Source organism: Arachis ipaensis, chromosome B2, assembly GCF_059453495.1.
Source record: "Arachis ipaensis isolate K30076 ecotype BB chromosome B2, ASM5945349v1, whole genome shotgun sequence".
Lineage (NCBI taxonomy): Eukaryota > Viridiplantae > Streptophyta > Magnoliopsida > Fabales > Fabaceae > Arachis > Arachis ipaensis.
In genome coordinates, this window is record NC_142437.1 from 116106041 (window position 1) to 116122818 (window position 16778).

At 32.7% G+C, this 16778-nt stretch overlaps 1 protein-coding gene and 5 non-coding genes across 6 annotated transcripts; all 6 read left to right on the top strand.

Moving 5' to 3' along the window:
* Nucleotides 1-4304: 4304 nt before the first annotated feature.
* On the top strand, nt 4305-6713 carry LOC107627806 (UDP-glucuronate 4-epimerase 3). Its single transcript, XM_088503922.1, has one exon. The coding sequence runs from the start codon at nt 4930-4932 to the stop codon at nt 6244-6246; it is 1317 nt and encodes a 438-aa protein (XP_088360048.1). The 5' UTR covers nt 4305-4929; the 3' UTR covers nt 6247-6713.
* A 4907-nt stretch (nt 6714-11620) lies between these two features.
* On the top strand, nt 11621-11739 carry LOC148575320 (U5 spliceosomal RNA). The gene has a single exon (XR_015906612.1). It is a non-coding gene; the product is annotated as a U5 spliceosomal RNA (small nuclear RNA).
* Nucleotides 11740-13190: 1451 nt separating this feature from the next.
* Nucleotides 13191-13310, top strand: LOC148575321 (U5 spliceosomal RNA). Its single transcript, XR_015906634.1, has one exon. It is a non-coding gene; the product is annotated as a U5 spliceosomal RNA (small nuclear RNA).
* Nucleotides 13311-14579: 1269 nt separating this feature from the next.
* Nucleotides 14580-14699, top strand: LOC148575322 (U5 spliceosomal RNA). The gene has a single exon (XR_015906689.1). It is a non-coding gene; the product is annotated as a U5 spliceosomal RNA (small nuclear RNA).
* Nucleotides 14700-15477: 778 nt separating this feature from the next.
* LOC148575323 (U5 spliceosomal RNA) lies at nt 15478-15592 on the top strand. Its single transcript, XR_015906700.1, has one exon. It is a non-coding gene; the product is annotated as a U5 spliceosomal RNA (small nuclear RNA).
* Nucleotides 15593-16643: 1051 nt separating this feature from the next.
* LOC148575324 (U5 spliceosomal RNA) lies at nt 16644-16763 on the top strand. Its single transcript, XR_015906601.1, has one exon. It is a non-coding gene; the product is annotated as a U5 spliceosomal RNA (small nuclear RNA).
* Nucleotides 16764-16778: the final 15 nt, after the last annotated feature.

The window sequence follows — 16778 nt, forward strand, 5'->3', positions numbered from 1 at the left end:
GATTGCCATTTTCGTGCATATTTTCAAACCATACAACCAATCCTTGTTTTCTTTATTTTTGAGGGTGTTCATACTTATCTTTTGTCCAAATTTAAACATATATTGAGAGATATAAACAGTAAAGAGAGTTGCTCACACAAAAGCTATTTAACATTTGTTTGAGTATTTTGATTTTAAAAGTGTGCTGGGTTAGAGTATATATAGTTTTTCTTAATTAGATTGGGTTTGCACCTAGATGATTTATTAAGTTTGGAATAGTTTTGGTGGTTTACAAGAATGTGAATCTCTTGAAATTGGTGTTTGTAATCAATCTTGATTATAGTAAAAATTCTACCATTGTTGTGGTGTAGATTGGATGTAGGTCACATTGTATTAAGTGGTCGAATTAGGATATATCGTTGTCCCAATCTTCTTCCCTTTTCGAAGCCATTTCAATTCTGTTCTGCTACGATAAGACAAAATTGAAAATAATCTCCTAAGAGCAAAATTTTGCATAACTTGTTTATTCAAATCTTAAAAGTAGTTTATTGATTCAACCCCCTTCTCAACTCACTTGGGAACCTTCATACTTCATTGATCAACTTAAAAATAAATTCTCGTTATATATATTGTTACAGTTCAACTTTTAGATTGAGTCTAAAGTTATAGCCGACCTAAGACCGCCCTCTATATGTTAGTTTATAAAAGACAAAATCTAGATCATATTCATGTAAGATCTTGCGTATATTTCATGCGAATTTATTCAAGATATTTCATATTCTCCTTTCAAACACTATAAATAAATACTTAATACATGTCTAAGGTACATTAGCATGCATTTAGTTGGTGTTTTCGTATACCAAAGACATAGACACGATGGTACATGTCCACCGTTTGTTTGTTGAGACACAAATTTTTTATGGACATACACGATGACACACAAGTGTACACAAAATACATGTTTTTAGTGTCTTTCATTTAATTTGAGACATTGAGACACACCTTATAAGACACAAAATTTTATATTTTATCCTTTCTTTTTTTTTTGAAATTCCAACTATGTCCCTAATTAATCTAACCCTAGTTCCCCTTTCCTCTTTTATCTTTTCTATTATGTGTTTCTAACCCAAAATCCTTCCAACATCCACATTCCTTCTTCCATCTTTTTTCTTCCATTGTCGTGTCTCTCCTCTACACCACCGTCATAACCACTGCCATTGCCGCTCCTCTCTTTTCCATCTCCTTCTCTCTTCCTCTCTTTGCATTGCCCCACCCATCACGTCTACTTCTTTTTTCATTGTTGTGTCCCCCCACATTGCTGCTGCTGGTTGCCACCACTGATATCCCTTCTTTCTTCTTTATTCCCTTCTCTCTCTTTTTTCTTTCTCTCTTCACACTGTCGCACCCATCACCACCATTGGTCATCATTTTCGGTCAGATTTATTCGTCTACACTCAGGCGTCGTTCAAATATGTTTGCTCCACTATTACTTGAATCAATTTCATTAAGAAAGGCAAAAAAAGACTAAGCAAGTTCCAAAGGGTAGTCGACCATTCTTCAGATCTATTCGTGATGAATAAATAAAACTTGATAGTATTGTGTGGTAAAGTTAAAATATTGCCGGTGGCAGTAGTGATAAAAAGCTATGGTGATAGCAACTTTAATGTTGATAGTAAATGATGGTAGAGAACTAATAAGGATAAAATAAATATTTGAATTAAATTGTTATATTTTGTACACTATTATCAAATACGTTCAAAAATTTATGTCTACTTATGTTCATGTCTTTTAATATATTTATGTCTGTGTCCATATGTTATGAAAACAGTAACCAAACAAAATCTTATCTATTTTTAATTTTTATACTAATCTCTTATAAGTATATTTCACCGTCATAAAAATACTAATCTAAAATAAGAAAATTCACCATAACTTTATGTTTTAATCTTACAAATTTATATTATTCCACGACCATAAGAGATAATCCTAAAATCTCACTTTCTGAATAATAATAATAATAATAATAATAATAATAATAATAATAATAATAATTCAGGGTGGAAGAATTTGAAGCATTATCATTAGAGTCAGCTTTGTGTTATGGTTTCTACCGTGCAAGGGTGTCATTCTACGCATCTCTATCTATGTATATAATTGTAACTATATGACAATTGGTGTTTATTATATTATGAATTACACGAGTGTGGTAATGATAGTAAAATGTGTGCAATAATACAAACAAGCAAAATTGTACATTTTTCTCCCTTTACTATTACTCTTTCCCTAAATATATATTTGATTTGATTCTCAAACCTTGAAAAACCTTGTGAATGAAGCAACCTTGTCCTTATCTTGAGATTGTTCCACATTAATCTATACATATGTGTTGAAGCACATGATACTTTACTGCCCTTACATAATAAGGATTCTAGGGAGGAGATGCTTTTTCCTTCATTTTCAAGTTTGTTTGCACTCCAAGTTGTTCATTCAATGCATTTCCTTTTCTCCTTTTTATTTTTTTCTTTCCCTCACTCTAACACCCTAACAAACACAAGTTGACAATAATTTATATAGGGGCTATATTTACTCAAACCAATTCTTAGTGAATAATATAGAGAGCTTTGTCATTTGTCAATTTTCAATTTGTCATTACTTATTAGACTATTTTAGGATTATTTCATGCTTTAATTGTAAGATTCTTATTTTGTTTTTATTTTTTGAAATGCAAGTATGTAAAAGATAATTAGTACATTTAGTTTTTTTTTTAATGGCTTTGTATCTCATGTAAACAAGTTTAATTATCATGATTGTAATCAGAAATGGATAATTTATAAATATTCTTGTAAGCATATAAAAAATAAAAGAATAAATAAATATTTTGATATTTGAAGAATTCTAATTTTGACAAAATGAACTCTCACATTTATTTTTAATAAAATAAATTTTTAAATATTTACTCTATTTAATAAAGTGACCCAATCATTCAAAGTGATGAATGAACTTAGATTATTTTATAAAATAAAATAAATATTTAGGATTTATTTTGTCAAGAACAAATGTAAAAGTCTATTTTGGTAAAATCTAAAAATATTTTGAGGATCAAAATGACTAATTAAAAAAAAAAAAAAAAACTAGAACTATAGGCTAATCCTAATAGAATTATCTAAACTTTTTGAGGAAAGTGTGTGTCTTATGCTGCCCTGGTCATAAGGGAACAATGCCAAAAAAGTGAAAGTTATTAGGATGATGAGGACAACACTAATAGTAGGATATGCTACAAATTGGACCTTAGCTAGTTAAAGTTAGCTATATAATAAATTGTGAGGTAAGAAATGGAGAAAAGAAATAAAGAAAAATTGTATAAATAAATTACATTATGCTTGAACTTTTGATGTCTTAATTCCTTAATGGATTGTATTCCAACTTCCAAAGAAGAAATACTATGTGATTGTCAAATTAATTAGTCTATGACTTATCCATTGATGCAGTTGTTACAAATGGAAAATCAATAGTAAATTTTTTGACAAAAAGTCATATTAAAAGTATCAAATACACTTATGTTTACTTAGATTATAAGAAATACATGTTGTTGATGAGCAAACCAATTATTTGGAACCGAATAAGTCCAAATTATTTTCTTCCAAAATTAAGTTTCAATTGAATTCATATAATGACATAAAAACTAATAATGCATATTTCCTTTCAATTCTTCTAAGTTCTTATTTCAGTTTCTAGTGTGTTCTAATTCTTCAACTTAGTTCTTATTTACTTATTGTAATTTTTAACATTACTCTCAAGTCCAACTTAGTTAAAAGGAGTTATATATAGGGTTTTGAATTTTAGATACTTTGACTCTCTAGAAGATAAAGAATTTTGACCTAACTAATTTCATAAATCAGTAAAATAAAGCTCCTAATTAAAGATTTCACATTTAAATTCTCTGAATTCGGTATGATCGATTTACTAACTCCCATGGATCTCACACACATTCCCACATGTTGGTGAAATAGATAATTCTTTATAGCCGAAAGCCAAAAACCTTGTCCATTGCATTTTGCACAATCAAACAAAACCACCAATTATGCTCCTCAAATCTAAAACCTCCACATACATAATAACAAATTAAAAAAAAAAAAAGGAATTTCCTCCACACGAAAAATATCCAATAACAAAAGAGGGGTACGCAATTTATAACAAAAATCCCAAAATTCAAGGCACTCCCTCCAATCAAATTAGCATTTAGTATCTTTTAGAGATAGACCTATTTTTACAAAGCATTTATTCTTTCTACCAAAACAAAATTCGTTAAAATATAGTAACAAACAAACAGAATCCTAGACCTAGTTCATTAAATTAACCTTTGAATTTCTCAAGTCTAAGGCTTTCCCACAACCCACCCTCTCCTCTATCCACCTCTTTCTCTCTATTAACACCATTTTATTTATTAGTTAGTTTAAATCAAAATCAATTCTTGAAACCTTTTTGTCTGTGAAAAGTGAAAACTATTAAACCCAAAAGAAGAAGGAGTGGCCACCACCTCCAACCCATTCCTCCAAGAAACAACAAGATTCCCACATTACAGCAAAAAAGAAAAAGCAAAAAGTACCATAACCAAGTCACCACTCACCAACCATTTCAATTTAATTTTTCTCTTTTTAAATAATAAAGAAACCCTAACTTTTTTGTTCCCTCTTCATCCCGAACACCATTACACACCACCACCATTTTTAACAGCAATTGCAGCACAATGCTCCATTTTCCGACGAAACCCTAATACCCAAATTTCCAACCCGCAAATCGAAGAACCCTGAAAAATACACCAAGGTAGCTGCAATTGGCCTCAAATTTCGATTCAAACTTGCGAGAAGAATAGTGGGCACGTTCCAAAATCCTACATTTTCCGCCTCTTTCCCGAGAAAAAAAAAATATTTTCCGAGCTGAGAGCAGAAAATGTCGCACATAGACAGCGCTCCTTCGACGCCAGGCAAGGTCAAGATGGAGAAATCATCGTACTTCTTCACGCGCGGAGGCGGCGCGCGTTGGCACTACTCGCTCGCCAAGCTCACGGTCTGGTCATTCGCCTTCTTGGCCCTCATCTTGATCTTCTTCCTCCGATCGCCGGCGCCGTCGGCGATCACCTCCGCGGCTGACCCGTCGCGCCGGTCATTGAGGAACTACAATTGGGGCGGGTCCGCCTGGGAGAAGCGGGTACGGGCCTCGGCCCGGGCCCGCTCCAGCAATGGACTAACCGTATTGGTAACTGGCGCTGCCGGTTTCGTAGGGACCCACGTCTCGTCGGCGCTGAAGCGCCGGGGAGATGGGGTCCTCGGCATTGACAATTTCAATGACTACTATGACCCTTCTTTGAAGCGTGCGCGGCAAGCTTTGTTGGAGCGCACTGGTGTGTTCATTGTGGAAGGTGACATCAATGATGAAGCTTTGCTGAGGAAGCTCTTTGAGGTTGTTCCATTCACACATGTTATGCATTTGGCTGCTCAAGCTGGTGTGAGGTATGCTATGGAGAACCCTGGCTCTTATGTGCATAGTAACATTGCTGGTTTTGTTAATTTGCTTGAGGTTTGTAAGAGTGTGAATCCACAACCTGCTATAGTTTGGGCTTCTAGTAGCTCAGTTTATGGGTTGAACACTAAGGTGCCATTTAGTGAGAAGGATAGGACTGATCAGCCTGCTAGTTTGTATGCTGCGACAAAGAAGGCCGGTGAGGAGATTGCACACACCTATAATCATATATACGGGCTATCGTTGACTGGGTTGAGGTTCTTTACGGTTTATGGTCCGTGGGGTAGACCTGACATGGCCTACTTCTTCTTCACTAAGGATATATTGAAGGGGAAGCAGATAGCGATCTTTGAGGCCGCAAATCATGGGACGGTTGCAAGGGATTTCACATACATAGATGATATTGTGAAGGGTTGTTTGGGGGCGTTGGATACTGCCGAGAAGAGCACCGGGAGTGGGGGGAAGAAGAGAGGGCCGGCGCAGCTGAGGGTGTTCAATTTGGGGAATACTTCACCTGTGCCTGTTAGTGAACTTGTGAGCATTTTGGAGAGGCTGTTGAAGGTTAAGGCAAAGAGGAACATCATGAAGTTGCCGCGGAATGGGGATGTGCAGTATACCCATGCGAATATTAGCTACGCGCAGAGGGAGCTTGGGTATAAGCCTACGACGGATCTGCAGACTGGCTTGAAGAAATTTGTTCGGTGGTACCTGAATTACTATTCTGATGGGAAAAAAGCTGTTGAGTGATGGGATTCTTTCGACCGTGTGGCAGGATCTTTTGAATTCTTGTTCATTATGATTCTTGTGATTGTTCCTTAGCATTTCTCTGTTTGTTGCACGATCACCCATGTTACATACATGTCGAAGATGGCATATGAAGAGGGAAATTTGTTTCCTACACTAAGGAAATTTTGTTGTTGTTGTTGGAGATTTATGCCTGGGCATCAATTTGCAGTGTCAAAGAAAACACGAAACATCACATTCTTCTCTTCTATTCTTTCGCCCTGAATGTAATTGTTGTAGTTTTAGAAAAAATGTAGCATTTATGACTGATAGAGCATATGCTGATTGGTGGCGGTGTATAATTGTTAAGAAAGCTTAGTAAAATCACACAATAGTTTGATTTCCAGTTCTCGGACTGAACGAATCAATAAGACTTGTATTTTATTTGGATATGTAATTTTTCTGCTATAAATGGACTCCTGTATTGATAATTCTGTGTCTATACTACTTTTCTTGTTGCTAACATTTTGAATATGGATCTATGGCAGCAGGAGCTCTTTCTCATTGAATCATCCTGCATGTATGTTTTCCATCATTATATTAATAGAAAGTTGTTGAATGTTCCTGCAGATACTTGCTTTTCTTGTTTGATTATGTGTCACAGGATTAAGGGTAGATATTGTAAAGAAGCTTAGACAGCATGTTTTTTATGCTTTGTTACCATATGAAGTGATCCATTTGTTGGAATATTTGTTAGGAATTACATTCTGCAATTAGAATAGAAAATATTCAAACAAGAAAGGTTTGTTTATGGAGCACATTTCTGTGGTAGTGTTCCACCTTGGCACCAATGCGGCATATTTACATTCTAGGCAAGGTGGTGGGTTTGCATTGGATGGAGCTAATGATGTCAAAAGAAAAGAAGGTTTACATTCTCAGAGCCAATCTTCCATTTTTAAAACTTAAAATGTGTTCCTTTCTCTTCATTTAATATCTAATATTTTGATGCTTTGCTCTTAACATCTGCTGAGTCTTTCTGTTAAAGGAGAGGGTTATAATGTTTCATAATGAGTTCAATTTGGGACAGATTGTGTTGGCATGACATCTTGCTTCCAACTTCAACTGTTGAACTGGATGTATGCATGGTAAATTTTCCATTTATGCAAGTTCTGAAGACCGTTTGGCAAACCATGAAGTTTCTACTTTCTACAGATACTCAAGTTCAGGGTGTCACTGTTGTCCTCTTAATAGGTGAGCAAAATTTGAATATTTGATTGTTATGAAGATTTAGTTGGTGAAGCCATACATTACATGACATCAATTTCAGTATTGTTCTTATGATAAACTATGAGTTTTGAGATCTCTCTAGATTAAAGTATAAGATTGATTGAAATATGTGGGAAAATAGATTAAGAAAATAGAGTTAAGTCATTATTATATTTGACTATGGCATCAGTTATGCTAATAAAGTGATGTCATTATTAATCATGTTATCATGCCTAGGGTATCATTTAAGCAAGTAGATTATCTGGCAGGTTAGGTATCCTATTTCATTCCATTGCTAGATTAGATCTACAAGCCTACCTTAGTTTGTTATACAGTTTGTGACAACAGCATCACATGTCACATGATTGCGCTTAAGTTATTAAGGTTTAGAAATCAGTTTGCTGCTTCAGAAGGAAGATAGGGTTAGCTTTCATATGCCTTGGCTGTAAAACATGTAGAATATCAATGATCTGTTTTCTGGAATACCTATGTCAAAAAGGACAGTAAGAAAATGCTTAGAGTTATTTGTTTTCAGGATTTTCCTGAAGGAAAAAGTCACTGTTTTCGGTTTTTCCTTAACAAAAATCTTGAAAAATAAAAAACACTGAAAATGAAACAAAAACTAATTAGGCCTTAAGATTTTATTTTTGGGTAATGGATAGAGGTAGAATTAATAGCTAAAATCTTCTTAGAGTACCAACTCCAACCAATGGCCTTAACATTTCTCATTTTTCTTATCTTACCCTTCCTTCACTAATAATGTAACTTTAAATAGCTGTTTTAACTTTGTATTTACAGCTTCATATATCCATGACTCAATCCATTAGAACAGTGACTGCCAAAGTCAAGAATAGCTTCAAGAATTTTTTGTACATAAAAATGTGTGGTTTGGAAAACTTTTTAATAAAGTGATCAATTAGCATTGAGAAGCTCATTTATTCTGTCTATATATCATTATTTTGTCTGAAATCTTGGCTCTAACTGCATTTTTTGTTGTTGTAATAATCTGAAGAATACTAGTGATGTGCAACTCCAAATCAAGCTCTTGGGCTCCACATGGATTTACTTGTTTGGACATCAATTACATATTCTTTTTAAGGGGGGACAAATACAGAAAGACACATTCATAGTATTGCCTTTGTACTTGTTTCGAAATAGTTTCTCTCTTACCAAAATTTTACATGGACTTATTAGAAATATGATCTATGATAGGGCATTATAACGTGGTTTGATAGATTCGATTGACACCACCTAGTAGGACAAGACTTAGAAAAAGTAATTGTTATTGTATTCGTCTACGAATATGTATGTATCTTACTTAAATCAATAGTAAATATTTACATATAAGAAATTATTATTTTGTTAAAAAAAAAAGGTGAAACTCCATTTTTGTGCTAGAGTGGCTGGCTTTTCAGAACAGCTAATTGCACATGTTTGTTCTGAGCATGGTGGGTCCTTGCTGTGTGAAACCAACAACCATGAGTATGGAAGTAAATCCACCCCTATGATAACTTACTTAGGGTGGTTGTGGTGGGTGGAAGTGGAAGTTTAGTTACAAGTTCAAAGTTCATAAATTTTTTTTTTTTTTTTATAGAAAAATGGATGGGCTAAAATGATGAGTTGAATAGATATTGAATAAAGTATGAACATGAAATTGTGTTGCAATAAGTTATAACAACACTAAAGATGTGTGCAGAAAAGTAAGCATCTTAAAATACCTAGATGCATATTTTCATGTTGACTGAATTTGCCAATTTGAGACCATATGAACAAAATAGTGTTATAGATCATGAGTGACAAATTTAACTACAAGGGTGAAAATGGAAAAATGAAAGTCAATTATATTAGTTGTGACTAATCTGTATTAAATTATTAGATTCTTCTATGCCTAATAATCCACTTAAAGCAAGGATTTAATTGTTAGAAATGAAGTGAATACAAGAGCAATGCAATTGCAAGTGAAGCAAATTAAATGGAGTGTATTGTTCTTCAACATAAATGCACATGATATGATGTGATGTATCACAAAAAAAGGAACATAAATAAATTGTTGAAGATGGAGAGAACCTTGTGCTTCAATGTCCATGGCATCTTTTTGAACAATAAAATAAAATAATTCCTTCCTTGAAAGTGTATCTATCTACATGCAGTAAAAGCCACACAAAAGAAACATTCTATCTGGTGCTTGCCAAAGGGAAAATTCTATCCTATCCCAAACTATGTATGTATTCTTGTATATAAAGTTTATCTATAATTTTATAGTATAAGATGCCATTTAGTTATAGGATATGTTACTAGTACATGTTAATGTGTGAAATAAGATGTGAGTTTATTTTTAGTAAGTAATTATTCTAAATTTATGATACCATTTATTGTTCTACTTTTAGAGGCAATCTGAAACATCATCCATCATATATGTAACATAATAAAAAAGTTAAGAAATACCTTCATAAATTTATAACGTTACAAATTATTTGTACCATAACATGTATGAGTAAGACAGTTTTATAAAGTACTATACATCACGTGAATCTTGGTGTAGATATTTTCTGCCAGCGTTTTTTCCAAGTTGCATCAGTCAGCAGGCAGAGTATATATTTTACTGTCAAAACATGATGATTCATCATCAACATGATGGGGCTATGAATTCCAATTTGGTATCTGAGGTACAATTAATGGGGAACATTGGCTAGCTGGAACATATGAATGATTGGTGTGTATATTATGAAACTTTGGAATTTGTTCTTTCATTCAAATTGCTAACTGTTAATAGATTGAATTGAACTTCACTCTGTGAAGTTCATCAAGAATAGGGACATAGCCTTGACAGAGATCTATCAGACATGTAAGTTACAAAATTTCTACTTGTCTCCAAGGGATACTTAATTATGCTATCCAAAGAATCATCAATTGTGAACAACAGCAATAAAGTCTTATTTCACTAAGTGACATCAACTATCGTATATGGATTAAACTATGTTATTACGTCCTATCTGTGGAATCGTTTTTTGACTATTTTATCTTAAACTTGATTCAACTTCTTATTAGATGTTTTATTGATATTCTTCTTTTTATATGTCTAAATCACTTAAGATGAAATTCTACGTCTAAATCACCTAAAATGAAATTCTACCATCGTGAAAAATATATATTAAATAGTTGTTGCTGATGTGGTATGTATTATTGTAACAGCAATATTGCACCCACAATTTGGTTGCCGACCAGAATTTAAAACCATATGCATATTAGTTTGTGTTAGAGATTTGTCTACTTGGTGAGGCTCATAGTTGCATAATATAACCAATTTGATATCAACATCCGATATGCATTTATTTCATTAGCATGCTTAAGAATGAATGTTTAAGAAACTTAGGAGTTATAGCCAAAATTTAATAATTGTTGAAAAACAATTTTGTTTTCAGCCTAATCTTTTAGGGGACTTTATGCGTTTTTGCCAATACACAATATCTAAAGTAAATTCCAGATTCAATGAAGTTGTCATTGACACAAAGTAGCACCAAATCGTTATTCTCATTTCTATTTTATGCTTAGTTTTTTCAATAGGAAAATACTTAGCTTGATAATCATTCTTTGGTCTATTCTATCATCTTGGACGACAAATATATCAACACACATACACCAAGTAAACATTTCTTTTGGAATCTGATTATGTGATGAACTAGATTAGTTTCTTCTACTGATTTTGGTGAAACTTTTAATCACTTGACAGATAGAAGAAACTAGAAAGTGTAACGGTAAAGTGCAGTTATTTTAGTGGTAAAATCAAAAGAGTAGAGATGAATTGACACATGAAAGCAATGATTGAAAGTGTGTTACACTATTTTCAGCCATTTCACTGCAAAGCATGTTAAATTATCACAAGCAACAATTTTACAGATGAATACCCATTTTTTCTTTCTGAGTCTTGAATTGAATTCAGTGCTCCAGATTCTATAATGTGCAAAAGATAAATAAAAGCGGTCATATTAAGTCACAACAAACCAATGAAACTAATGTGATAGCGATGAGTTCTCATATCTGTCATTTGGAGTCCCACATCAGAATCAATAACTAGCGTACTGACATAACAGCTAGTATAAAAGACAGAGCAGGCTATTCTCTCAAACCACGCAGCCACGCAGTGTGCACAGAGCGAACTATTCTTTCGCCTTTTACTAAAGAATACCGTGTGCACGCTGCTTTTAGTGGCATACGCCAATTTTTGAAAGAGCTGTTCTTAATTGGAGTGGCTCTGCGACCCAGTTGAAATTTTTTATAACAATCATACTCAGCTTTTTAATAAGGATTGGCAGATTATAATTCAAATCAAAATGTAAATTGTTGAAGGAGTTGTATGGTTTTTAAATACACATGAACTATTGGAGGAGCATAAACCAAGAGATTTTTTTTTGGTGAATTTTTTTTGGTGACATAAACCCAAGAGAATTTAAATGTAAATTAGAAAGATATAATTAAATAAAAAAAAATTAAAGAAGAAGAGAATTTAAATTTATGTGTTGAAATTTAGTATTCTTTTTGTTATAATTTTTTAGTATTTTTTTGTATTTAGTTATATCTTTTTAGTATTATAAAAATTCACAATAGTAAATAAAATAAAGTTGCTGAAAAACAGAAATAATTATTTTTCTAATACTCTTTTTAGTACTCTCTAATACTCTTTTTAGTACTCTTTAATTATGAAAAACATATATTTTTAGTACTCTTTAATTATGAAAAACATATATTAAATAGTTGCTGCTGATATGGTATGTATTATTGTAACAGCAATATTGCACCCACAATTATGGTTGCCGACCAGAATTTAAAACCATATGCATATTAGTTATACTGTTAGTGATTTGTCTACTTGGTGAGGCTCATAGTTGCATAATATAACCAATTTGATATCAAACATCTGATATGCATTTCCAGGAGCTATAGCCAAAATATAATAATTGTTGAAATACAATTTTGTTTTCAGCCTAATCTTTTAGGGGACTTTATGTGTTTTTGCCAATACACAATATCTAAAGTAAATTCAGATTCAATGAAGTTGTCATTGACACAAAGTAGCACCAAATCGTTATTCTCAATTTCTATTTTATGCTTGGTTTTTTCAATAGGAAAATACCTAGCTTGACAAGCATTCTTTGGTCTATTCTATCATCTGGACAAAAAAATATATCAACACACAAACACCAAGTAAAAATTTCTTTTGAATTCTGATTATGTGATGAACTAGATTAGTTTCTTGACTTTCTTCTACTGATTTTGGTGAAACTTTTAATCACTTGAGAGATAGAAGAAACTAGAAAGTGTAAACTGTAAAGTGTAGTTATTTTAGTGGTAAAATCAAAAGAGTAAGATGAATTGACACATGAAAGCAATGATTGAAAGTGTGTTACACTATTTTCATGTCATTTCACTGCAAAGCATGTTAAATTATCACAAGCAACAATTTTACAGATGAATACCTCATTTTTTTTTTCTAAGTCCTAAATTGAATTCAGTACTCTAGATTCTATAATGTGCAAAAGATAAATAAAAGCGGTCATATTAAGTCACAACAAACCAATGGAACTAGTGTGATAGCGATGAGTTTTCATATCTGTCATTTTAAGTCTCACATCGGAGTCATTAACTAGCGTACTGACATAACAGCTAATATAAAAGACAGAGCAGGCTACTCTTTCAAATTACGCAGCCACGCAGTGTGCACAGAGCGAACTATTCTTTCGCCTTTTACTAAAGAATACCGTGTGCACGTTGCATCTAGTGGCATACGCTAATTTTTGAATGAGCCCTTCTTAATTGGAGTGGCTCTGCAACCTAGTTTAAATTTTTGTAACAATAATACTCAGTTTCTTATGCATTTGCAAATTATAATTGAAACTATGTAACATAAATATATACTCCATAACATGATATTTCCAATGCTCATGGTTGGTTTACCAATTTAACATAATTGAAACAAAAATTTATTTTCACTATTTTACTTGAGATCTTTTTGCTTAGGTAGCTTCTTTTAACAATACTTGAAACCAAAAGTTTCCTGTCTCTGAAATATGATTATATTTTTAACATAATCTTTTAACAGCCTTATTTGTAAAGAAAGTTTTGTCAATATTCAAGGTCTAGGCTCTAGAGTATATTTCACTTGTTTATGTTTTGTTTCTCACCATAAAAATGCTTTGCTTGCATAGCATACTTTGGTATATTCTATCTAGGTCATTTACGACTATGGGATGTACCAATTGATTATATGGCACAAAGATACATTAGTACGGACTACGGAAACACCAAGCAAACATTTTTTTTATAGTACACCACGCACTCAAAATTCCCAAAGAGAAGGTGAGGGACACAAACCAAAATCCAATTGTAAACTAGAACTAGAACAAATAACTCCCAAATCTAATCAAATCACCGTAATATATACAAGAGCCTAAGTTAAAGATGTTATGGCCTAAGTTAAAGATGTCACCCATAATGCTCTATCATCAACAATTTTCTTTGGCTCCTGTCTTTTGTCCAATTCAAATAAAATTGTGCTATCTCTCTCAGCATCTCCTCCAACATTAAGCAAACATTTCTTTTGGAACCTAAATTATGTGATGAACCTTGAATAAATTAACTTATTTTGCTTCGATACAGAATGTAAATTCAAAGAAGAATTTCTTCTACTAATTGTGAAAATGTCATTCACCGAAGAAATAGAAGAAACTAGGAAATGTGAACTATTTTAGTGGTAATGAATCAAGAGAGTAGCGTGAAAGCAATGATTGTAAGCATGTTACACTATCAACATGCAATTTCATGCTGCTGCTTCAAAGCATGCTAATTAAATTATTAAGTAAATTTTGCAGACGGATACCCCGGTCCCCATCATTGAGTCCCGAATTCAGTGTTTTAGATTCTTGTTAAATTGGGAATTTTATCTAACCACAAACGGGTTCTAGCTCATGTTGTTGATGACCATGAATAAGTGAATGAATGTTTTGTCATTTGGAGACCACATCTGAGAAATTGCTTATGGTTCCGACACGACAACTAATATAAAAGCTAGAGCATGCTATGTCTCCAAACCACGCAGCCACGCATTGTGTACTAACAAACTATTCTTTCACCTTTTACTAAAGAATACCGTCTACACGATGCATTGAGTGGTATGGTATACGCCAATTTTTTTAAGAGCCTTCCCTAAAAGGAGTGGTTCAATAATAAAAGTTGAAAATCTTGTTCCTAAAATATGGTTTGTTTTATACTTTTAGTTTTTGACTAAAATTTCCTTAATCCCATGTTCAAATGTTTTAAAAAGATATTATTATTATTATTATTATTAATTTACTTGATCAAAGATATTGCCCTTTTTATTCCCCCATTTGGTATTTATATTTATATTATGTTTAAAACTTCAGATGATAAGAACAAATGATTTCACAGTTAACTGCACCATGAAGTTTGGGTGTTTACTCTTTGAGATTACTCAAAAATATAGTTAATAAGAATTTAGGACTAAGCCTTGGTAGATATCTATGAGACATGCAAGATTCAGATTATTTTCACTTCTCTTAGGAAATACTGATACTACTTAGAAATTTATTAACATACATGCATTTGGAGGCTCTCGATTTCTAATATATATCATTTCCTCTCATTAAGATGCAGAAAAATATGTTCAGATTATAATAAAAAAATTATTCCTTGAGTGATATTTATTCACAATAAAGGTAAATAGAACTAATCCATTGTTTATAATGATATTTACACACTTATTTGAATATTTAGAGATCAATTTATGCTAATTAACTAGAGATTTTAGGTATGCATACGGTGAATCCAATGATGTGACAACATAATTGATAATGTATGAAAAGTGAATGTAAAAATACATGTAAATAACTAAATATCTTCCTCTGTCACACCGAAGGTTTAGTTTTGGTTTTGACACGTCAGCTTATATAAGAGCTAGCGTATGCTTAAATCACAAACCACGCAGCCATACAGTGTGTTATTCTTTTCGCCTTTTACTAAAGAATACCGTGTGCACGTTGCTTAGAGTGGCATACGCCAATTTTTTAAAGAGCCTCTCCCCTTTGGGACTGCCCTTCAATTAAGTGAAATTCTTGTTTTATGTGTTACTATTTTTTCAATATCTAAATTCAATTTCCTGATTAGTGTACTTTCTAGTAGAACTAAGCTAGCCCTTCAATTAAGTAAAATTCTTGTTTTATGTGTTACTATTTTTTCAATATCTAAATTCAATTTCCTTATTAGTGTACTTTCTAGTAGAACTAAGCTAGTCAGAGTAGTTTTTCATTGGTTGGTTTTGTTATAGCTTGAATAGTCTCTTTTGGCCTATTATTTTTCATTCCTTGGTTTTGTTATAGCTTGAATAGTCTCTTTTGGCCTATTATTTCACCTCTATTAATAGGGACTCTTTTTTGTTATAAAATAAAAAAAATATTTTCACAAAAAAATTATTCTAAAGTGACTACATTGACTAATACAATGATTTATGATATGGGTTTTGTTAACCAGGTTAAAAATACCACATTGATTATATTAAAAATTTTAAATTCTTTATTATTATACTCTTAATATGATATTAGCTAAATTCTTATGATATTGCACAAATAAACAAGTGCAGAGAGTCATAATCGAACATTTTATATATGCAAGATATGTGCTTGTTCTTGGAGCCACTTCTCAATTAAGTTCCTGCTTCATTCAGTTGGTTTGCACTTTACACTAATTGGATACAATAGAGCTTCAATTTACACAAGAAAGTAGTGACTGGTATTCTATCTTCAGTTCACATACAATTGCAGCCTATTGATATACGACATGTTAAATTTCAACACTGAAAAAATTTTCAGATGATTGGCCATTTCTCTGAATCTTGAATGTAGTGTTTCAGTTTCAAAACGGTGCACAATGTTGATGTTCTGGAAGAAGCATTGAAGTTCTACTTCTAATTGTAGAAAGCCAGGGTGGGACATTTTATGTCACAAAAATCCAGTTCAAGATAACATGTACAACCATGAACAAGTAAATATCTTTGTCATTTGGAGTCCTACATCGGAGACATTACCCATGTTTTGGACATGACAGCCAGTATAAAATCCACTAAATACATCGTTCTTGGAGCACGCAGCCACGCACTGTGCACAAAGCGAACTATTCTTTCGCCTTTTACTAAAGAATACCGTGTGCACATTGCATAGAGTGGCATACGCCAATTTTTTGAGGATCTTTTCCTTTATTAGGAAATTGATCCATAGTTAAGT

Bases quoted from the DNA above. Each gene is read 5' to 3' on its own strand.
- LOC107627806 (XM_088503922.1), top strand. From the start codon at position 4,930: ATGTCGCACATAGACAGCGCTCCTTCGACGCCAGGCAAGGTCAAGATG.